General features: G+C 42.1%; 1 protein-coding gene across 3 annotated transcripts in view; it reads right to left on the reverse strand.

Moving 5' to 3' along the window:
- SLC9A7 (solute carrier family 9 member A7) overlaps nucleotides 1-4,565 on the reverse strand; it is a 180,332-nt gene extending 175,767 nt beyond the window's left edge. The window contains exon 1 of one of the 3 annotated variants that reach the window (XM_070783644.1): nucleotides 4,099-4,565. In XM_070783644.1, the coding sequence (XP_070639745.1) occupies nucleotides 4,099-4,414 (316 nt within the window). In that variant the 5' untranslated portion in view covers nucleotides 4,415-4,565. The remainder of the gene's footprint in view (nucleotides 1-4,098) is intronic. The other 2 variants (XM_070783642.1, XM_070783643.1) reach the window with 2 other exon arrangements.
- Nucleotides 4,566-24,291: the final 19,726 nt, after the last annotated feature.

A 24,291-nucleotide genomic window follows, 5' to 3' on the forward strand; every position in this document is an offset into this window, starting at 1 on the left:
ACCTTTACAATATCACAATAACAAAAATTCTGTGAGGTGAGTGACACTGTCTCCATTTTTGAAAAAAGGAAACTAAGGTTCAGAGAGCTTGCCCAGTATTGCACAGCTTTACAAGTAAGAGGGCCAGCATTTGAACTCAGGGCATCTGGTACCAAACTGAGACTATACAGAGCTTCCCAATTAACCAGGAAGAGTGTGGTTCTGAAATGTTTGCTCACAAGCTCAAATGTTAATTTCACACTACTGCAAAAAGCCATAATTTCCCCTTTCAGACTTTGCCTATGAACCCTCCCTCAGCCTGTGCTTAGCAATCCAGCACCAGCAAAACAACAACGAGCCCACAGTCCATGGAACCTGGAAGGTTCTGACCAACACATACTTGAAAAGATGATAGGTGTGGAGGAGGGGCAAGCGAGAAGCAGGTGGTAGGCTAGCATGACGAAGTTAGATATTTTGGACCCATATCAGCTGTCACAAAAACATTATGGGGAAAGTGGAACTACACACGAGAGAGAACCACAATTAACTGACACAGTCTGTTTATGCCACCTTCCCTCTTCAAACACTTGCTATTTCTGCTGCACAAACACGAGGGGCTTGGTAACTTTAGGATGGCACTTAATCACGTACAGAGCCAGACAGCCAGGAGCTCCCTGCACTGACAAAACAGGTTAGACTGATGCCAGGCGAGCGCCTTATCCGCTGCCCTGCAGCCCTCATCACAGGGTCTGGCCCGGTTGGGGGCAGCTCCCTTTAAGGTCCCTGGAGAGTCCAGTCTATGGTCACCTTCCCTGGTAGCTGCCTGGACCAGTGGTCAGGGAGGAGGAGTGCTTCTAACAGTCCCTTGGTGGGTGGTAGAATTCCTTTCCATTTAAATGCTAAGTATTCACAGCCTGTCTCTTACAGTCCTTAGGTCCTTTGGGATCTATCTGTGCACACCACTCCAAAGTACATCAACTCTTCTTTGGAGACAATGAGATAAAAGGAGAAAGGAAAAAGAGGGAAAACCTCCCCCCTTCCCCAGTTATGTCTCCATTCCAGACCCAGGGCTCCGAGAAAGTTCCACGGGTACAGCTGACAACTGAAAAGTCACAGAAAATTAATAGCAATTTGATTTAAATAGGGAGTAGTGGGCATCAAACTGGATGATTTGAGGAGTATCTTAAAATGCCACAAGAATGCCACAGAACGGAAGCATGGACATGCTATTAGGTGATTCCACTTCCAAAGTCCAAAAAAAAAAAAAAAAAAACCACAAAAGTATATAAAGTGATGTCTTCCCTCCCACCCCTATGTTCCACCTACCTTCTTCCTCTCCTACAAGGAAACCAATGGTGTTAGGCTATTGCATATCCTCCTAGAGATATTTTATGACTATACCAGCAAATACACATATTATCACAATTTATTTTAATATATTACCATATATTAACACATTGTTTATACACACACACACACACACACACACACACACACACCACAATTTATTTTAAATATTAAAGCTTTTCCTCTCAAAGTACCACTTAAGTATTTTTTAAAGTGCCAGGAATTATATTTTTTTCATTTCAAGGTAAAACTTTTGAAATTCACAGTTGAACTCTTTCACTCGTGAAAACCTACCAACATTTAAAAGTTAAATTGGTTATCTCCATAAATTTACTTGGGCACCCAGTACACAGCAGATACTTAACAAATGTTTCCTTAGATCATTTTGCCCTTTATTGCTCAGAGGACACTCACTTCCTCTACTGATATCAAGAAATGAAATCTGATGTCTTTCTACTGAGAAAGAGAAGTCCTGAAATCTGCACTGCATTCACTTAAGTATTCAAAGATTTTCATATTGAATTTTTTAAAATCAGAATTCCTATCCCTTAAGTGTGTGTGTGTGTGTGTATATATATATATATGTGTATATATATATATATATATATATATATATATATATATATTTTAGTTTGCTAATCAAATGACATCAGAACCCAGATTTGGGGCTGGGGGGTGTGGAACTTAAAACAGAAGACTAAATATCTCTTAGAGAAAAAGAAATATTTTCTCTCAGTTATAGGCAATCCACATCAAAATATTAATATTTGGCAGAACCTAGGACATCACACATTGACAAACAAATTTCTTACTGCATTTCACAGTAACACTAAAAGCCAAAGACACAGAAGAAAATTACAGAGAATGCTATGACAGGATGTTGCCTTTTCTGAACATCATCAATTAAACCAGATTTCCGTAACACAAAGTGAAACAGTACACTGGTAGCACAATCCCAATGACTAAGAGATTGAGATGAGTTCAAAAAGTACAATATCCACAACGGAAAATTCTATTGTTGTTTTCAAGCCTTAAGATAAAGGTGACTGAGCTCCTAAGAACATGGAGTACTCCTCAGAAAATATATTTTTAAATCTCATTTTCCATGCACTTGGAGCATATATTTATGAGCCCGTCCAATCTACCTTCTAAAAGTATTTCACACTGTACTTTAATGAATTGGATCTAGGAGCTATAAAATAAAAATATTTTTATGGCTAAAGGCAATGCTCATTTGCTCAGAGTCAACCGCCTGAAATGACATGTTTCAACTCCCCACTGTGCTATCAGCTCAGGAAACCTTCGAGCTTACCTGCTTTAGCCTGGGCATCAGTCATTTGTCACAGATTGATACAAACCACAAACCTCAAGAATGGCCAGGTTTTTTGTTCACATCTGTAATTTGCAATAACTAAACTCAGTTTTAGACCTGGTCCTGCTTCAATTCAAGATCTGTTTAGGCCAGGTCTCTTTAAAACCTAGAGGGCTCCTGGAGAGCACTTCATAACTTTGGTGACCATGAGCCAGGGCTGTCAACAATCAAGCACCATGAGTAAGTAAGGCCCAGGGCCAAGGGTAACTGTCACATTAAAGATTAACGTTTTCACTTTCCATTCTCTATCACAGAATCCTGAATGGAAATTGAGTGGAGAGATCCCTCCAGTATAACTGATGAAGTCAAATGTTTCCTACTGGGAACAGTCATTAAGTGGACTCATCTATTTCACATGAGGATGCCAACCTGGGCCTTAACTCCACTGAATTAAATTCAAAAGGAGAATACTTGGTTCCCGTTTGAAGTCATGTCATGGTGGGCAGGTGTGAGGGTGGAGGGGGTGGCATGGCAGGGGAAGAGGGATGATTCAGATTGTGGCTGACATCCATGCAGTGACGCCAAGATCTGTGCTGACCCTTGTGTATGTAATACACCATGTGCCATTAAACTCAAAAAAGGATGATGGCATAGTCCATCTTTCACAACAAAAGAAGGCTGACTCCAGAATTAAAACCACTACTTTTCCTCTTCATACAGCCTTAAACGTATCTTCAAAGCAGCGTCCTTGTTACAATCGGAGGAATGCAAAAGCTCCTCTTCTCTTAAAGAAAGCAAGTGGGTATAACTTCCCAATTGGACACAAGGGTGGGAGGCGTGCCCATCTTCCCGACTAGGCCCGCCATGGCGGTACATCACCGTAGGTCTTGGACCACGCTCACCTTTCACAGGGCTTCAAGCTCCGACTTTATTTACAAGACATCCGGGAACACAGATGTCAGAACTGGGCGCCCACCCAGGTTGCCCATTGATGTGGCATCCACCAAGCCCCGTCAGCTCTTACCCACCCTCACGGTGGGCTGCCTCCTAGGGCAGAGCGATCCCTAGGAGGTCACCCCCTCCTGCTCCGGCACACACATCCTGTGGAGCTGAACTGGGGCTGGGGGTGGGGGTGCGAGGGGTGGGGTGCGAAGCTGAAACAGAACCGATTGGACTGAACCAGACCACCCCGGTGCCTTTCATTTTCCTGGTTCCCCCGGGAAGCAACGTCGAAATGAGGTGGAATTCATTTTCATGGTAATAGGGAGCCGGAAAATGCAGACAGTTGACCTTGGGAGCCGAGACCGTCTCAGCGGGAAACGGAAAAGAAACGAAACACGTCGGCAAGTGAAGGGGGAGCACAAGGCGGCGCGGGGAGGGGAAGGGGTGGGGAGAAGCACAGCAGCCCGGGTGCCCGAAGGGAGTAGGGGATGGTGGGCGAGGGTGCAGGGTGTGCTCACCGTAGATCATGGCCAGCCCGGTCTCGTGCAGGAAGCGAACCCGGCGGTGCTTGAAAAGCCAGATGGTGAGGATGGTGAGCGTGAGCAGCAGGATGAAGGTGAGCAGGCTCACGCTGTCCTGCCGGTGGCTCTCCTCTGCCTCCTTCTCCGTGGCGAGCTCCTCCATGGCGCTGCTGTCCTCAGCCGCCGCCCCATAGGAGGAGGCCGCGGCCGCCCCGCGCAGCCCCCGACCCAGCAGCAGCATCAGCAGCAGCCGCGGTGGCAGCGCCCGGGCCGCCCACCCCGGGCCGAGGCGCGCCGCGTCACCAGGCTCCATGGCCCCAGCGCCGCCCGCGCCTCCTGCACGCTGGGACCGGCAGCCCGCGCCGTCGGCAGCTTCCCCTGGCGCCACCGACCTGCCCGAGTAGCCGCGGCCGCTGCAGCTCCTCCTCCAGCTCGCGCCGGGCAGGGACCGGGGACGCGCCGGGAGTCGCGCTGGGGGAGGGGCGCACGCAGTGCGCAGGATCCCCAAGCACCGCCCCCCGCCCGCGTACCTGTCCGGCCCCCCGCCGCGCCGCGTGGGGGTGGGGGGGGCTCTCCCCAACCCCGTCCCGCCGCCCTTCCCCCCTCCAGCGAGGTCGCCTGTCGCCCTCTAGCCCCCGGGCCGAGCCGAGGGCCCCTCTCCTCACTGCGCTCCTCCCTCGGTGCCGGGGTACCTGGCCAGGCCATCTGCGCTCGTGGGCCCGCTTTCTGGGCACTCGCCGCCGCGCTTCGTAAATGGGACGCCAGAGGTCGCCCGTGCCTGGCAAGAGCATCTTGGATGTGCGGTCTCAATTCCTGTGTCTGGGGCCACTCGAAGTGTTTGATCCCCGGCCAGTGTATAGCCGCTCTGGGCCCAATAAAAGTGGCGTTCTGGAGGAGCCCAGGAACCTTGAAGCCAAGGTACCCCCGTACACCTCTCTTCCCGCATCTCTCAGAGTGACTTCCAGCATTCCGGGCTTCCCAGAATCCGTCAGGGTTAATTCAAACAAACCTCTGCTTTAGCCTGACCCAAAGTGAGAACCAATAAGGGATTAAAATGAGGGAGCAGTGTTAAAAATAGCACCCTCATCACTTGGCAAGTAGAGGGACTTCTTTTTCTGCACTGTGGAACTAACCCTCAGGGAAGCAGATTGAACCAAAAGGAACTGGACACTTGCCCTTCTGGGCAGATGAGCAGCAGGTGGTTCAGTCAGTTCAGTGGCTCAGTCATGTCTGACTCTTTGCGACCCCATGGACCGCAGCACACCAGGCTTCCGGTCCATCACCAACTCCGGGAGCTTGCTCAAACTCATGTCCATCAAGTCAGTGATGCCATCCAACCAGCTCATCCTCTGTTACCCCCTTCTCCTTCTGCCTTTAATCTTTCCCAGCACCAGGGTCTTTTCCAATGAGTCAGTTATTGGCATCAGGTGGCTGAAGTACTGGAGTTTCAGCTTTAGCATCAGTCCTTCCAATGAATATTCAGGACTGATTTCCTTGAGGATTACTGGTTGGATCTCCTTGCTGTTCAGGGGACTCTCAAGAGTCTTCTCCAACACCACAGTTCAAAAACATCAAATCTTTGCCTCTCAGCCTTCTTTATGGTCCAAATCTCACATCCATATGTGACTATTGGAAAAACCATAGCTTTGACTATGGACCTTTGTTGCCAAGGTAATGTCTCTGCTTTTTAATATGCTGTCTAGGTTGGTCATAGCTTTTCTTCCAAGGAGCAAGTGTCTTTTAATTTCATGGCTTCAGACATCATCTGCAGTGATTTTGGAGCCCAAGAAAATAAAGTCTGTCACTGTTTCCGTTGTCTCCCCATCTATTTGCCATGAAATAATGAGACTGGATGCCTTGATCTTCGTTTTTTTGAATGTTGAGTTTTAAAGTCAGCTTTTTCACTCTCCTCTTTCACTTTCATCAAAAGGCTCTTCAGTTCCTCTTCGCTTTCTGCCATAAGGGTGGTGTCATCTGCATATCTGAGGTTATTGATATTTCTCCCAGCAATCTTGATTCCAGCTTGTGTTTCATCCATTTTGAATAATGTACTCTGCATATAAGTTAAATAAGCAAGGTGACAATAAATGAGGCGGAATTACCTTGGTGGCCCTTTTATGTTGACCTCCTGATAGCCCAGGGAGTTTTTGATGATCCTTAAGACCAGGCCCAGCTCCGTCAAAAAAAAAAAAAAAAAAAAAAACATTCATAAAGTGAACTCTGAATGATAAAGCCTCTTGGAACAAATCCTCAGGAACTAGAATTTTTCAATCCACCTTATTCGCCTGGTCAAAGAAGGAAAGAGAGATGGAATTAATGAATCACTGAATTCCCAGTGCCTAGCTCTGTGCTCATAAGTGTTTGCTGAAGCACTCGGAAATCTATGCCAACTTTCTGTATTTTTTTCTCCCAGAGGAGTTTGCATTTTTATGAGAATTCATTGAAGAAAGCAAAGCTTAACTAAAAAGAGTAATAAGGGCAGAGATGGCATCAGGTAGGAAAGATATTTGGAGCACTGCAGATTTCCTGATTCCCCTTCAAGTCCCTCTGCCAAGCCTGTTTAGTACCTTCTTTGCAGCAAGAGAATCTCTTAGTCTAGATTTTAGCTAACATCTTTCCATATTCCTCCAGCCTGTCACACAACCTCTACAAAGTCCATATACCTTGAAGTTTCATGGAAGTTCCCAATGAAATTGCAAGCACTTGAGAAAGCTAACCAATGGGAAAACTTGATCTAATTTCTAGAGACTCACTAAAATCCATTTTGCTGAAAATTGGCCATACTGATCCTAAACTTTGATATTCAACCTCATAGATTCCCAAAAGTCAAGGAAAGAGCTTCTCTCTGTAATTCACACTGAGAACAACTTAGGATGTACCTTAAAAGTACAGATTTCATAGTATTTACAACAGATTATATTGTCTAAAAGTGCCAGAAACCATGTTTCCAATCTCACATATTTTTCCAGAACCTTTCCACTCCCCCATTAAGAGATGGCATCTATGTTCACTCTTGAACCTTGGTAGACCCTTACAACCACCTCAAAGAACAGAAGTTTGAAACTTGGAAAGTTACGTCATAAAAGGCAATCTGGTTCCTGCCTAGCTCACTCTTACACTCTTGCTCTGCACTCACTTTGGAGCCCTGAGCTTCCATGTAAGAAATCTGGACCATAATGAGATATCACCACCTGTCAGAATGGCTATTATCAAAAAGGCAAGAATAACAAATGCTTGTGAAGATGTGGAGAAAAGGGAACCTTTGTGCAGTTAGTGGGGATGTAAATTCCACCATGTCTATGGTGGTGAAGCCACTATGGAAAACAGTTTGAAGAGTCCTCAAAAAACTAAAAATAGGGTTATCATATGATCCAGCAATCCCACTTCTGGGTATATATTCAAAGAAATTGAGATCAGGTCTTGACAAGATACCTGCAGCCCCATGTTCATTGCAGCATTACACACAATGCAAAGATATGGAAACAACCTAAGTATCAACAGATGAATGGATAAAGAAGATGTGAGATATATATATATATATATATTGCAATATATATACCATGTTATTCAGCCATGAGAAAGAAGGAAATCCTGCCATTTGCAACAACATGGATGAAATATGAGGGCATTATGCTAAGTGAAATAAGTCAAGAGAAAAACAAATACTGTATGATCTTACTTATATGTAGAATCTAAAAAAGCCAAATTGATAGAACAGAGTAGAGTGCTGGTTACCAGGGACTGGGGACATCAAAGAGATGGAGAGATGTTGGTCAGAGAGTGTAAACTTCCAGTTATAAGATGAACAAGTTCTGAGAAGCTAATGTACAGCATGGTGATCATAGATAATAATACTGTACCATATACTTGAAAGTTGCTAAGAGAGTAGAGCTTAAATGTTTTCACCACAGAAAAGAAGGGGTACTTATGTGACAGGATGGAGATATTAGCTAGTGGTACAGTGGTGATCATATTGCAATGTATATCAAATCAAATTGTCATATTCCTTAAACTTCAGTTCAGTTCAGTCAGTCGTGTCCGACTCTTTGCGACTCCATGAATCGCAGCACACCAGGCCTCCCTGTCCATCACCAACTCCCAGAGTTCACTCAGACTCACGTCCATCGAGTCAGTGATGCCATCCAGCCATCTCATCCTCTGTCGTCCCCTTCTCCTCCTGCCCCCAATCCCTCCCAGCATCAGAGTCTTTTCCAATGAGTCAACTATTCGCATCAGGTGGCCAAAGTACTAGAGTTTCAGCTTTAGCATCAGTCCTTCCAAAGAAATCCCAGGGCTGATCTCTTTCAGAATGGACTGGTTGGATCTCCTTGCAGTCCAAGGGACTCTCAAGAGTCTTCTCCAACACCACAGTTCAAAAGCATCAATTCTTTGGCGCTCAGCCTTCTTCACAGTCCAACTCTCACATCCATACATGACTTACACAGTGTTATATATCAATCATATCTCAATAAAGCTGGAAATTTTTTTTTTAAAAGAAATCTATCTTGATGTTTTCATGCTGGAGAAACCATGGAGAGACCACACAGCAGTAAAGATGAATACAACTGAAGCCCTAGCTTTTTGAGTGTTCCCAGACCAAATGCCACACACATGAATGAGTGAGCCTTCTGATTATTTTATCCTCAGCCACCATTTTACTATAAATATATGAGAGACCCTCCCCAAGGAAGAATCATCTAGCTAAGCCTAATCAATGCTTTAATCTATAATAATAACATGATTTGTGTTATCTTAAGCTACTAAGTTTAAAGGTGATTTCTTCCACAGCAATAGATAACCAGGGACTTCCCTGGTAGTCCAGTGATTAAGATTCCATGCTTCTACTGGAGGGGATGCAGGTTTGACCCCTGTTTGGGAACTGAGATCCTACATGTTGCATGGTGCGAGCCCCCCCCCCCCACCAAAAAAAGTATTCATAACCGGAAAAGTATTTATAGTATAAAGTGGTTGCCTCAGGTAGAGTATGAAAAGAATAGCACCAACTATTCACAAATATATACCAAAGAAAACACTTCATTATCTATACATATTTATATATGAAAACTAATGTATACAAGGGGTATGATTATACAAGGGTTCTGATTCCAGTTAACACAGAATAATCACACTCAACCCATTATCTCCCACTGAGTGAAACTATAAGACCTGAACAGAGTGCATAGAGCAGCTATTCAAGAACTGTTAAAAAAAAATACATCGTACCAAGCAAGTTGAGGGAAAAAAAACAGAATTCAAAGTGAAATGATTAGTAGTGACTTTACCATTTTTTCCCTCCAGTAGCCATGGACTGGACTGAAAGCAGCCCAAAACCCAGTAGGGGGCACGGTGGAAAGAGCAGGAAATACATCTCCTAATATTCAGAGAAAATAGGGAAGTACACCAGGTTGTTTCTCCATTCTCTCACACCCTAGCCAACAGGCAATCCCCTTTCAACAGCTGAATCAACCATGACGATGGAAGCAGGAGTACTCTCAAGTGCCTGAAATGGTGAGGGAAGGGGGAATCTTTCCTCTCTGATTGGAGTATCTGTGGCCCCAAGACAGTGGGGCAAACCCCAAATTTATATATATTTTCTCTCTTTGCCCTCCTACTGCTTGGGTAAAGTTGCAGAAAGTGAACAGCAGAGAGAAGTAAATAAAGACTCAGATTTTTTACCAAAGAATTGAAAAGGGGAACTCCAAGGTACTGCAGAGTACCAGGGATTGTGGAGAGGGAGATGCTCAGAAAAACAACCCTATTCCATTGTTTTATGAGCTCCTAGATTCACCACAACCTTCATGTGGATATGATCCTACCTTAAAAACCAAAGACTGGTAACTCAACTAAGAAACAGATCTCCAACCAGATCTAGACTAGGCACTGGATGAAAACCGTATGTGTGTGTGTGTGCGCACTACTTGTTCAGTCATGTCTGGCTCTTTGCGACCCCATGGAATGTAGCCTGCCAGGCTCTCTGTCCATGGAATTCCCCAGGTAAGAATACTAGAGTGGGTTGCCATTTCCTTCTCCAAGGGGTCTTCCTGACTCAGGGATCAAACCTGGGTCTCCCGCATTGCAGGCAGATTCCTTACTGTCTGAGCCACCAGGGAAGCCCTAAATAGCACAGCAAAACTTTTGAAAATTGAATTCATTTTGGAGCCATGATCCACAAAAGGCAGGTCACAACTTAAATTCTGGACCCAACCATGTTGACTACAAGCTAAAACAAAAATATGAATATGTCCCCATGGGATTAAAACAAGATAAAAAACCCCATAACATAATATTAAAAATGTCCAGACTGCACCCCAAAATTATTTAGCATTCGAAGAACCATGAGAATCTCAACTATTGATTGTCTATTCAAAAGGCAATCAACAGACAACAATGCTGAGATGACATATGACATAAATGTTGGAATTATCTAAAAAAGACTTTTAAAAAGCTATTATAAAAATGCTCCAACAACCACTCCTCCACTTTTTGGCTAAGATCAAGTGTAAAAATGCTCCAACAATTTAAAGCAAACAATCTTGAAATGAATATAAAGCTATTAAGTCTCAGCAAAGGAGTAAACAATTTTAAAAGATCCTAATAGTAATGTTATAATTGAAAAATATAAATAATTGAAATTTTTAAAGGTGAATAAATAGGCTCAGTAGCAGAATGAAGGTGAGTCAGTAAATTTGAAGATAGATCAATAGAAAGTATCCAACTTGAACAACAGAGAGGAAATTCTGAGAAATACATTGATATGTTGTTCATTCACTTAATCTTATCTGACTCTTTGCAACCCCATGGCCTGCAGCATGCCAGGCTTTCCTGTCCTTCATTATGTCCCAGAGTTTGCTCAAACTCATGTCCATTGAGTTGGTGATGTCACCAACCATCTCATCCTCTGTCATCCCCTTCTCCTCCTGCCTTCAATCTTTCCCAGTATTAGGATCTTTTCCAATGAGTCAGTTCTTGGCATCAGGTAGCCAAAGTATTGGAGCTTCAGCTTCAGCATCAGTCCTTCCAATGAATATTGAGGGTTAGTTTCCTTTAGGATTGCCTGGTTTGATCTACTTGCTGTCCAAGGGGCTTCATAAAGACCTGTAGGATAATAGCAAAAGGTCTAACATTCCAGTGTTTGGAGTCCCAGGACAGGAGAAAGAGTGTGACACAGGAAAGAAAGTATGTGAGCATATAATAACTGAAAACATTCCAAAGTTAGCAAAAGAAGTAAACCTACAGATTCAAGCACTTAAACAAACTGCAAAAGGACAAACTCAAAAGAGTCAATGTCCACACAAATTATATTTAAACTATTGAAAAGAAAAACAAAGAAAATATTTATGTATTTAAAGCAAATATTTATAAATATATTTTATATATAAATTTATATTTATTTAAATGTAAATATTTATACATTACATTTAGAATAATGACAATTCAAATGACTATGAGAGTCCCTTGGACTGCAAGGAGATCAAACCAGTCAATCCTAAAAGAAATCAGTCCTGAATATTCATTGGTAGAACTGATGCTAAAGCTGAAGCTCCAATACTTTGGCCACCTGATGCCAAGAACTGACTCATTGGAAAAGATCCTAATACTGGGAAAGATTGAAGGCAGGAGGAGAAGGGGACGACAGAGGATGAGATGGTTGGTGACATCACCAACCATCCTACTGCTTGGGTAAAGTTGCAGAAAGTGAACAGCAGAGAGAAGTAAATAAAGACTCAGATTTTTTGCCAAAGAATTGAAAAGGGGATCTCCAAGGTACTGCAGAGTACCAGGGATTGGTACATGGTACCAATGTACATGGTACATGTCGATGGACATGAGTTGAGCAAGCTCCAGGAGTTGGTGATGTTCAGGGAAGCTTGGCATACTGCAGTCCATGGGGTCGCAAAGAGTCGGGCATGACTTAGCAAATGAACTGTGCTGAACTGATGGATTTCTCATCAGAAACCAACATGATCATAAAGAAGTGTACAACATTTTTAAAGTGCTGAAAGAACCATCCATCCCAAATAATATATCCAGCAAAACTAGCTTTCAGGAATACAGTGAAATAAAGACAGTCTCTGAAGAAGGAAAACACTGCCAACCAACCTGCTATAAAAAGATGGCTAAGAGAAACCCTTCTTCTCTTTAAAATAGGCTCATTCATTTGAAACAAAAAGGATAACATGATCTAATGGGATTTTTAATGTATGTAGATGTAATACACAAATAGCCATAACATAAAGGAATGGGAGGATAACATACTATATGTTAGTATGGTTTATATATTCCACTTGAATTGGTAAAATATTGATTCTGGGTAGGTTGTAAAAACTTAAGTATGTATGTTGTATCCCCTAGAATATACAAAGAGATAAAAAATATGTAAAATACAATAGATAGACTAAATAGAATACTAAAAAGTGTTCAAAGAAACCCAAAAACAGGAAAGGGGAAATGGAGGGGAAAAAAACAGAGAGAACAAAAGAAAACAAATAATAAAAGGGCAAACCTAAATCCAAACATATCAATAACTACATTAAATGTAAATGGTCTAAACAAATCAATTAAGAGTGTCATAATCATTATGACAAGATAGGTAAAAAACCAGGACCCTAAAATAAGTACCTAGAAATCACTTCAAGCACAGAAGCCGGCAAAGAGCAGCCTTGGAGCAGAACTGGGAGCCGGGGAAGGGCTGTTGGTTTATCACACCCAAGAAGGCACAATTGTGCAGAAGCAAAAGCTTGAGAAAAACCTGGAGGTTGGAAGCCAAAAGAGCATCAGATATGATGTGATGAAAGCCAACACCAGGCTGCCCAAGAAGCTAGCACTGTTGAAGACCCCCACCAAGAAGGCAGCAACTTGCTCCTCCACCAAGACACCTTCCTTAAGAATGCTACCTCAGAAGAAGCCATCACTGCAGCCCCCTCCTCTTTGCTCAGACCTGTGCAGGTAACTCCATAGGGAGGAGAGGCCTCACTCTGAAGAGCCTTGAGTTGCACCTTGAACTTTAATGGGGGCCTGGCCCAAAAGCCTCTTGATGAAAGTGAAAGTGGAGAATGAAAAAGTTGGCTTAAAGCTCAACATTCATAAAACGAAGATCATGGCATTTGGTCCCATCACTTCATGGGAAATAGATGGGGAAATAGTGGAAACAGTGTCAGACTTTATTTTTCTGGGCTCCAAAATCACTGCAGATGGTGATTGCAGCCATGAAATTAAAAGACGCTTACTCCTTGGAAGGAAAGTTATGACCAACCTAGATAGCATACTCAAAAGCAGAGACATTCCTTTGCCAACAAAGGTTCGTCTAGTCAAGGCTATGGTTTTTCCAGTGGTCATGTATGGATGTGAGAGTTGGACTGTGAGGAAGGCTGAGTGCCGAAGAATTGATGCTTTTGAACTGTGGTTTTGGAGAAGACTCTTGAGAGTCCCTTGGACTGCAAGGAGATCCAACCAGTCCATCCTAAAGGAGATCAGCCCTGGGATTTCTTTGGAAAGAATGATGCTAAAGCTGAAACTACAGTACTTTAGCCACCTCATGCCAAGAGTTGACTCATTGGAAAAGAATCTGATGCTGGGAGGGATTGGGGGCAGGAGGAGAAGGGGACGACAGAGGATGAGATGGCTGGATGGCATCACTGACTCGATGGACGTGAGTCTGAGTGAACTCTGGGAGTTGGTGATGGACAGGGAGGCCTGGCGTGCTGCGATTCATGGGGTTGCAAAGAGTCAGACACGACTGAGTGACTGAACTGAACTGAACTGGCCCATGAGCAGGTGATCAGTAGGTCCAAAGTACACTGGTTAGCTCCCCAGGGTGCTGACGACCCCACACAGGCCAAGGCGAGGAGGATGCCTTTAGCCACTTTCCATGTCCACCTTCCTTCTCCCCACATCCTGTCCACTGGTTTAACCCAGGGCAATAAACCTGACTTTGTCATTCAAAAAAAAAAAACAAGGAAGAAATTCACTTCAAATACCCCAACATAGGTAGGTTTAAAGTAAAAGGATGGAAACATATATACCATGTAAACATGAATAATAGAGAGCTGGGATGGCTTTATTAGTATCAGACTTAGACTTCTCAGCAAAGAAAATTGCTAGGAATGAAAAAGAACATTCCCTGATAATAACTGATCTATCCACCAAGAAGACATTGCAATCCGTATTAGTTTTCCATTGCTGTGTAACAAATTACCGACAAACTGAGTGGCTTAAAACAACACATATCTGTTACCTCACAGTTTCCTTAGATCAGAAGTCAGGGCATAGCTTAATTACGTTCTCTCTGCTTCAGATGTCTGCATCTAGGTCTCAGCTAAGGATGCAGTCTCATCAGAAGCTTAACTAGGGGAAAATCCATTTCCAAACTCACCCGGATTTGGGGAAGAATTCATTTCCTTGCAGCAGTATGACTGACTAGATTAACTAGGGCCCTGGATTTTTGTTGACTGCCCATTGGAAGCCACCATCAAACAGAGGCCATATGCAGTTCCTAGAGGCTAACTGAGGCTCCTGATCATGTGGGTTTCTTCAACATGGCTTCTTACTTCATCAACCCAACAAAGATAATCTCTCACTCCAGTTTGCTAGGATGGAATCTTATAGGAGTGACATTTCATCGTCTTTGCTATGTATCATAAAAATCAAGAGAGTGACGATCTATAACCCTCACCATATTCTACCCATTAGAAGCAAGTCCCAGGTCCTGCCCCTCCTCAGTGGGAGGGTATTACACAAAGGCATGAACATCAAGAGGTGAGTTCATTTTGATGCACCTTCTTAGAGACTGCCTACCACACAATTTCTAGCAATGTGTGCATCAATTACCACAGCTTTTAAACACATGAGGCAAAAGATGACAGAACTGAAAGAAGAAATAAACATGTCCACAATTACAGTTGGGGGTGTCAATACTCCTATCTATGTACAGATAGAACCAATAGACAAAAAATCAGCAAGGATATAGTATATCTGAACACTACCATCAACCAATTGGCTGTAATGGACATTTATAGAATGCTCCACCCAACAACAGCAGAATACACATTGTCTTTAAGTACACATGGAATAAATGGATGGCAAAAGGAGAAGAGGGAGGCAGAGGATAAGATGGTTAGATAGCACCACCAACTCAATGAACATGAATTTTGAGCAAACTCTGGGAGATAGTGAAGGACAGGGAAGCCTGGTGCACTTCAGTCCATGGGGTTGCAAAGAGTCTGACACAATTCAGTGACTGAACATGTGCACATGGAATAAAAGTCTGCAACCAGTTTCACTGGGTTAAATTCAGCAGGACTGTTTCTTTTTGGAGGCTCAAGAGGAGAATCAGTTCCCTTGTCTTGTCCACCTAATGGAGTTGTATTACCTGCCTTTCCTCCATTTTCAAAATCAGCAGTATAGCATCTTGCTTCCATTGCCACATCTCCTACTTCCTCCTTTGACCTTCTTGCCTCCCTTTCTTAAGGACTCTTTCAAGTGCTTTTTCTGAGCCCACTTAGATAATCCAAATAATCTTCCCATCTCTAGATCTTTAACTTGATCACGTTTGCAAGTTCCCTTTTGCCAGTAAGGTAACATAGTTACAGGTTCTGGGAACTAGGACATAGATAGAGGAGGCCATAATTCAGCATACCTCATAAACTTGTTGAAGAAATTGAACTCGTAAAAAACATTCCAAAGAAGAATTTTACAGACCCAGGTGAGTTCACTGGTAAACTCCATTTTCAAGAAGAAACAATACCAGTACTATACAATCCCTCATAGAGAATATGAGAGGAGTGAACACTTCTCATTTTATGAGGCTAACATTACCCTGACACCAAAACTGACAGACAGTTCAAGAAAAGAAAACTACAGACCATTATCTCTCATGAACTTAGACATAAAACTCCTGAACAAAGTATTAGGGAATTGAATCTAACAATAAAAGGAATTATATATTGTAATCAAGTGGTGCTTTTCCTGGTATTGCAAGGCTGATTTAACACAATGAAATCTACCATAATAACTAAAGAAAAACCACATGATTATATTGGTGCAGAGAAAGTATTTGACAAAATTGTTGACTTGTCCATTCATGATAGTAACTTTCGACAAAACAGAAATAAGAGGGAACTCCCTCAACTTGATAAAGACCATATATAAAAACAAAACCAAAAAAACAAACAAACCACTATAACTAACAACATTCTTAAGGTTAAAGACTGAATTATTTCCCCCTAAAATGAGGAAAAGATCCTGATGCTGGGAAAGATTGAAGGCAGGAGGAGAAGGGGACGACAGAGGATGAGATGGTTGGCTGGCATAACTGACTCAATGGACATGAGTTTGAGCAAACTCCAGGACATAGTAAAGGACAGAAGAGCCTGGCATGCTGCAGTCCATGAGGTCGCAAAGAGTCAGACATGACTGAGCAACTGAAAACAAAGATGAGGAAAGGTCTTCCCAGGTGGCGCTAGTGGTAAAGAACCACTGCAGGAGACTAAGAGACATGGATTCAATCCCTGGGTTGGGAAGATCCACTAGAGAAGGGAATGGTTCCAGTATTCTTGCCTGGATAATCCAAAGGACAGAGGAGTCTGGCGGACTACATTCCATAGGGTCGCAAAAAGTCAGACACCACTGAGGTAATTTAGCATGCATGCATGCAGGCAAGATGACGAAAGAGGCAGGAAGATCCACTATAACCATAACATTTTAACAGTGGATTGAAACTCTTAGTGAAATAAAGCAGAAAGAAATAATAAAAGACATACAGATATTGCAAAAATCACAATATATAAAATTAAATATAATACTGAGAAAACAGAGGAACAAAAAAAACCAGAAAGAACAAAATGAAAAGGAAGCAGATAAAAAGGAGTTCTCAAAGATTATTAGAAAATTTCTCCAATTCACAGATGACATGATTGTCCACTTAGATGGTCCCAAGGAATCCATAAAATCTTAGAATTATTATTATATACTAGCCACGTGCAATTTGAGATGAAATTTTTTTAATATATCATTCACAATAGTGGAAAATAAAAGAAAATACTTTGGCATAAATTTAACAAAACATGTTCAGGATCTATATGCTAAAAACTATAAAACACTGATGAAAATAATCAAAGAATGTCTAAATAAATGGAGAAACATACCATGTTCGTGTATCAAAAGACTAAACTTGGCAAAGATGTTAGTTATCTCCAAATTTATATACAGATTTAGTGCAATTCAAGCCAACATCTATGCAGAAATAATTGTAAATATAGACAATGGAAATCTAAAATTAATAGGAACATCAAAGTGGGACTTCCCTGGTGGTCCAGTAGTTAAGACCCTGTGCTTCTACTGCAGAGGCTATGGGTTCAATCTCTGGTCACAAGCCTCACAGTGCAGCCAAAAAGAATGAAAAAGAAGACTTATTATAAAGGTACTAGTAGTAAGGCATAAAGCAATCCAGGCAAGGTATTATTGGTAAAAGGAATAGCTATATAGATGAGTGGAATAGAATAGAATCCAGAAATAAGGTCTATACACAAATACGATGAATTGATTTTTGACAAAAGTACATAAGCAATTCAGTGGAAAAAAATACATTATTGTCAACAAATGGTTTGAAACAATTGGATATCCATATATAAAAAATGAACTCAATTTAAAAATGGGTGAAAGACTTCAACAGACACTTCACAAAATAGGATGTGTAGATGGCAATAATGACATGAAAAGATGTTTAACACCAGTAGCCATTAAAGAAAGGAAAATTACAGCCATGAGCAACCTGTTAGAATGGCTTAAATCAATAAAGCTGACAATACCAAGTAAAGGTGAGAATGCAACGTACCTAGAACACTTGCACACTACTGGTAGAAATGCAAACTGGTACAACCATTCAGGAAAACAGTTCGGCAGTTCCTTGTAAAATTAACATATATTTGCCCATAAGAGCAAGCAATCTCACTCCTAGGTGTATATCCAAGAATGAAACTTATGTTCATAAAACCCCTGTATATATTGTTAATCACAGCTTTATTTGTAACACCCCCCAAAACCAGAAACAACCCAAGTGTCCTTCAATGGGTGAGTAAACTCTAGTATATCACACAATAAAATACTACTCAACAATAAAAATGACTAAACAATTGATATACCTAATAACCTGAATGAATCTCAGAGGCATTATGATGAGTGGCAGTCTCAAAGGTTGCATACTATATGAATCTACTTTTTTGACACTCTCTTTTTCTCAGCTTTATTGAGAAACAATTGACACATCACACTGTATAAATTGAGGTGTGCAATATGTTGATTTGAAGAGACACTGATGTATAGAACAGTCTTATGGACTCTGTTGCAGAGGGAGAGGGTGGGAAGATTTGGGAGAATGGCATTGAAACATGTATAATATCATGTATGAAACGAGTTGCCAGTCCAGGTTCGATGCACGATACTGGATGCTTGGGGCTAGTGCACTGGGACGACCCAGAGGGATGGTATGGGCAGGGAGGAGGGAGGAGGGTTCAGGATGGGAACACATGTATACCTGTGGCGGATTCATTTTGATATTTGGCAAAACTAATACAATTTGTAAAGTTTAAAAATAAAATAAAATTTTAAAAAAATAAATAAATTTTAAAAATGTATCATCACAGTATTAGCTACCACTTCCATCCCATCACATAGTTTTTAGGGTAGTTTTGAAAAGATAAAACTGTAGTTATGGAGAATGGATCAGTAGTTGCCAGGAGTTAGCAGGAGAGGAAGAGTGAAGGGATAGTACAAGGGAGGACTTGGGGATGATGGAACTGTTCTGTATCGTGATCATGGTAGTGGTTATATGAATCTGTACATGTGTTAAATTCATACAAGTCCATACTAAAAAATGCATTTTGCTGTGTGTTACTTCAAATAGTTCCTCCCTGTTGTGTGTTAACAAACTCTTTCGTTACCCTTGGACATTCTCCTATTTTATGTTAGTTTAAGGAGGTGGTTCAAGCCTCAAGAAGTCCCCTAAACATTTCACAATATAAGTCAAACCTTTATGCTATACACTTGAAACTCAGTAATATATGTCAACTAGCTCAGTGAAAGTGGAAGAAATTCTAAAATAAAATAAAAACCATGATTTGAAGGAAAAAAAAGTCCCCTAGAGATGTGTCCTAAGTTCAGTTACCCTGAAATGTGGCAGGATGTGACAGGAAAAGAAACCTGAACCCTTAAGTCCAGGCATTTCCACAGGTTACTATGAAGTCTGAGGGCATAAATCATCATGGTGAGGGGTCTGTTTTCTAGAATTGGAAATGAAGTATCCAAAATTAACTCTCTGGTGCATGCATGCTAAGTTGCTTCAGTCGTTTCCAACTCTTTCCAACCCTGTGGACTGTAGCCCAAGAGGCTCCTGTGTCCAAGGGATTCTCCAGGCAAGAATACTGGAGTAGGTTGCCGTTTCCTACTCCAGGGGCTTTCCCACCCAGGGATCCAACCTGTGTCTCTTAAGTCTCCTGCATTGGCAGGTGAGTTCTTTACCAATAGCACCACAGGGGAAACCCTAACTCCCTTGTAGGTTTTCACAGATAAGCTGCGGAGTTACTTACTCAAAATTTAATTTTAAAAAATCACTTTGAGTATTTTCAACAGAAGAGATTTTCTGCAGGTAATTGGTGATACAACAGATAGAAAAGCTGGAATGTGATGTACCCCAAGAGAATAGAAAGTGGAAGACCCTAAGCTGGAGAGACAAAGAAAGAAGGGAGTTTGATAAATGACCAGGGGTCAGGGGTGTGTGAGAGACGCTGGGACCACAGCAGGCAGTCCTTTTAGGTTCAGCCAATGGAAGGCCCTCATGGGAGAATGGAAGGCAGCAAGGAAGCAGGGCGCAGACTTCCTTCCTGAGTTCTGCTGCTCCAGATTGCTCTGCCCAAGTGGAATTTCCTTCAGAGCTTCCAGAACCAACCTCAGCCACAGGACCCCATGAGGCCCAAATATCAATTCCACAGGGCATCTCTTCTGAACCACTAGGTTCTGGTAACCCCATCTGTTCCCTGCTGTGCTTTCAACCCTAGGGATAGCAGCTGCTGCCTGAAATTATTCTGTTATCTCATACTTGCCTTTTTACTCTCTCATTGCTCCAACACCTATGTAGCCAATTCCTTGTAAGCTACTTATTCTACTTTCCTGACTAGACCCTGAGACCCCTCTCTTGCTGTTGTTTTAGTTGGTGTCTCAGTCATGTCTGATTCTTTTGCAGCCCCATGGACTGTAGCCCACCAGGTTCCTCTGTCCATGGAATTTCCCAGGCAAGAATACTAGAATGGGTTGCCATTTCCTTCTCCAAGGGGTCTTCCCAGCCCAGGGCTCGAATCCGCTTCTCCTGCATTGTTAGGCAGATTCTTTACCACTGAGCCACCAGGGAAGCCCAAGTCCCCTCTCTAGATACACACTGTACAGTCTGAGGACAGCCAATGGTACAGCTGACCCTGAGCTCATTGTGTTTGTTTTGCCTCTGCTTGAAATTGTGCCCGAATTTGAGGATAAAATCAAAATTCCTAAGCATGGTACATAAGGTCTATGGTAGATGTTGCTGGTAGCCCCCAATTTGAGTGTTGTTGTTGTTGTTCAGTCGCTCAGTTGTGTCCAACTCTTTGCAAGCCTATGGACTGCAGCATGCCAGGCTTCTCTGTCCTTCACTATCTCCCAGAGCTTGCTCAAACTCATACCCATTGAGTCGATGATGCCATCCAACCATTTTATCCTCTGCTGCAACCTTCTCCTCCTGCTCTCAATCTTTCCCAGCATCAAGGTCTTTTCCAATGAGTCAGCACTTTGCATCAGGTGGCTTGGATGCCACCTGATTGGAGCTTCAGCTTTAGCATCAGTCCTTCCAATGAATATTCAGGGTTGATTTCCTAGAGGATTGACTGGTTTGATCTCCTTGCAGTCCAAGGGATTCTCAAGAGTCTTCTGCAGCACCACAATTTGAAAGCAGTATGTGTGAGTTCCTTTAAAACCGAGTAGGACCTGTGGGGCTCCTGGGCATGGAAGTCTTTCTGTGTCCCATTTCTTATTTGTACTGAATAGACTCTAGCCTCCATGACCTTCCCTGAGTCCCAAAGGGCAGATTTGAACAGTTGCTAATCCACAAGGGAAGGGAATTGAGAGACAAAGGAAGAGACCTCATACCTGGTTAAAGGATCCAGAGAAGCTCATCAGGAGACCAGATTAAAGGAGTGTAGGCCCTGCACACACCATGATCCTTATCAGCAATCCCACCCTTGAAGCATTGCTATAAAACTCTTCACCAAATCCCCCTGGGTTGGGACAAGTTTTTGAGACATGAGCCCACTGTGTCCCCCTTTGCCTGGCAAAGCAGTAAAACTATTATTTTCTCTTTCACCCAAAACTCTGTCTGAGATTCGCTTCAGCACAGGTACACAGAGGCCAAGTTTTTGCCATCATTTTCTACTTCTGAACCCAGGGAGGGTTTGAACCTCTTTCAAGTTTTTGGTGGCTTTATGATTTGCTTTTGGCCAATGAAATGAGAGCAGAAATGATGAGTGGCACTTCTGGACAGACATATTTAAGTGCAGGTGCGTGATTCTCTATGTTCTCCTCCCCCACAGTGGTGAATCCTGAACCCTCAGGTTGAGAGGGGACCACGTACTGCAGAAAGCCCATGTATGACGAGTAGTCTGGGTAGATTTTTTTTTTTTTTTTTTTACTATGGGGCTGTTACTGAAACCAAGCAAGACCCTGAAGGGCACAAAAGCCTTTCTGTGTCCCCCTTTTCTTGTTTGTAGGAAATAGGCTTCATTCAACCTCCATGACCTTCCCTGAGTCCCGAACAGCAGATTCAAACAGTTGCTCCTCAGGGAAGTAAGAGAACGCAGAAACAAAAGAGCAGTCAAGAAACAATAGTGTAGCTTTAAAGCAGCATCCTTGTTCCTGCTCAAAGAATATACATCAGAGTATCTTTGAGCTCTTCTACAGGAAATAAGGTCCCCATCCAGGTGGATGATGGTAACTTCAGACTGAGAACAAAATTCTTAGAGCACAGACCTTCTTACCTCACTACCCACTAATCAGAAGAAAGTCACACACCCTGCAGCCCTCATTCCAAATTTTGCCTATAAAAACTTCTCCTTGAAAGCCATGGAGATTTCAGGTTTTTCTGAGCATGAGCAACTATTCTCTTTGCTTGGCCCTGTGATCAGTCTTTGCTCCAAACTCTGACATTCTAGTTCATTTGGTCTCACTGTGTGTCAGACACACAAACTGCATTCAATAACATTACCATAGTCAAATCTAGCCTATCCTAATACATTTGTGATTTCTCTCCTGCCCATCTCTCTAGATTCATCTCTAGCTGTGGCCCCAACTCTCTCACTCTCCCATAAGAGCATTCAGACAGCTTAACTCCTTTGGGCTGTTGCATCTGCTTCTCTTTTTGCCTTACTAATCATTTTGACTTGATACCTGCTCCCAGTTGTTGAAAACCCAGTTGAGATGCTATCTGGTCCAGGAAGCCTCCTTAATCTGGGTAAGGTCTGTTTCCTCTATATCCCCCCAACACCTTGTGGTTAATTGTAATATGATCTTTCCCATGTTGTATCACATTATCTACTTATTTGTTGATATCCCACTTTAAGTTCTTTAGAGGCTAGGATTGAGTTGTTGTTGTTGTGTTTGTATTGTTGCTTTTTATATTTATCTCTAGGTAAATAATGCATTGAGTACAATGCCTGGTACATAGTAGATGTTCAAAAAATTTGCTAAATAAATGATTAAACATATATAAATAAGAGGATATGTTTATTTTAATGTTTAGTTATATGCACACAAAGCAATATAAATGGAAGTCATTTTGTGAATTCTATATTTTCCCAAGTTACCTCATGTGGATTTTTTTTTTCTAATTTTATTTTATTTTTAAACTTTACATAATTGTATTAGTTTTGCCAAATATCAAAATGAATCCGCCACAGGTATACATGTGTTCATGTGGATTTTTGATCATCTACTTTATCTAGAATTCATATATTTTTAGTTATTGCTTTCTTTGTCCAATACATTTTCTGCATCCTTCTTATTTTCATTGATCTGTTTCTATGAAAGATCAGCTGGCAAGATCCACTTACTTGATCTGTGTCAGTAAATATGTATAGTTAAAATTCAGTGCAGTTTAGGAAACTGCAAAGGAAAGTTTGGGAAACTGGAAAGGATTTAAATATCTTTTATGTATTTAATGCTATAATACCCTTGTACCATATTCCAGATAAATATTAGGTTACTTTAAAAATAAAATAAGGTTTGGGGGTTTTTTTCCAGCTATTTTATCATCCCCAAATCACAACACTCCATTCTTATTCCATTTCTAAAGACCAAAAATTCCTCCCAATTCAAATTCAGTCTCAGTTCAGATTCTCTTGAAAAAAGGCAAAGTCATTTCTAGACACTCATAGTTTTATGTTTCTCATTAAACACATTGACATTTCTCTAAATGTGAATCGTTTAAGCAAAGCCTTGGGAAATCTCCAGATTCTTTTTTAATTATCTTAAAGTATTCTGAAGATAGTTAAGCAAATGTTGGAGAAAATGTCCTTATCAAGATATTTGAAATTTTTAAAAAGAGCCTATAATGAACTGAAGATACTTCTCAAAGCTTTTATTGACAGTTCAGGTTTGTCGCTTCTATCTGCCTGCTCCTGTCTCACTACATTAAGCAAAATGTAGGTATTGCCTTCCGAGAAGGCAATGGCACCCCACTCCAGTACTCTTGCCTGGAAAATCCCATGGACGGAGGAGCCTGGTGGGCTGCGGTCCATGGGGTTGCTAGGAGTCGGACATGACTGTGTAACTTTCAAGTAGACAACCTGAGCGACTTCATTTTCACTTTTCACTTTCATGCATTGGAGAAGGAAATGGCAACCACTCCAGTGTTCTTGCCTGGAGAATCCCAGGGACGGGGGAGCCTGGTGGGCTGCTGTCTCTAGGGTCACACAGAGTTGGACACGACTGAAGCGACTTAGCAGCAGCAGCAGCAGGTATTGCCTTTTTTTTTTTTTTTTTTTTGATATTGTGTTTGTTAAGCTCCTTCTGCTACTGCTGCTGAGTCACCTCAGTCATGTCTGACTCTGTGCGACCCCATAGACAGCAGCCCACCAGGCTCCCCTGTCCCTGGGATTCTCCAGGCAAGAACACTGGAGT

The sequence above is a fragment of the Bos indicus genome, chromosome X, assembly GCF_029378745.1.
Source record: "Bos indicus isolate NIAB-ARS_2022 breed Sahiwal x Tharparkar chromosome X, NIAB-ARS_B.indTharparkar_mat_pri_1.0, whole genome shotgun sequence".
NCBI lineage: Eukaryota > Metazoa > Chordata > Mammalia > Artiodactyla > Bovidae > Bos > Bos indicus.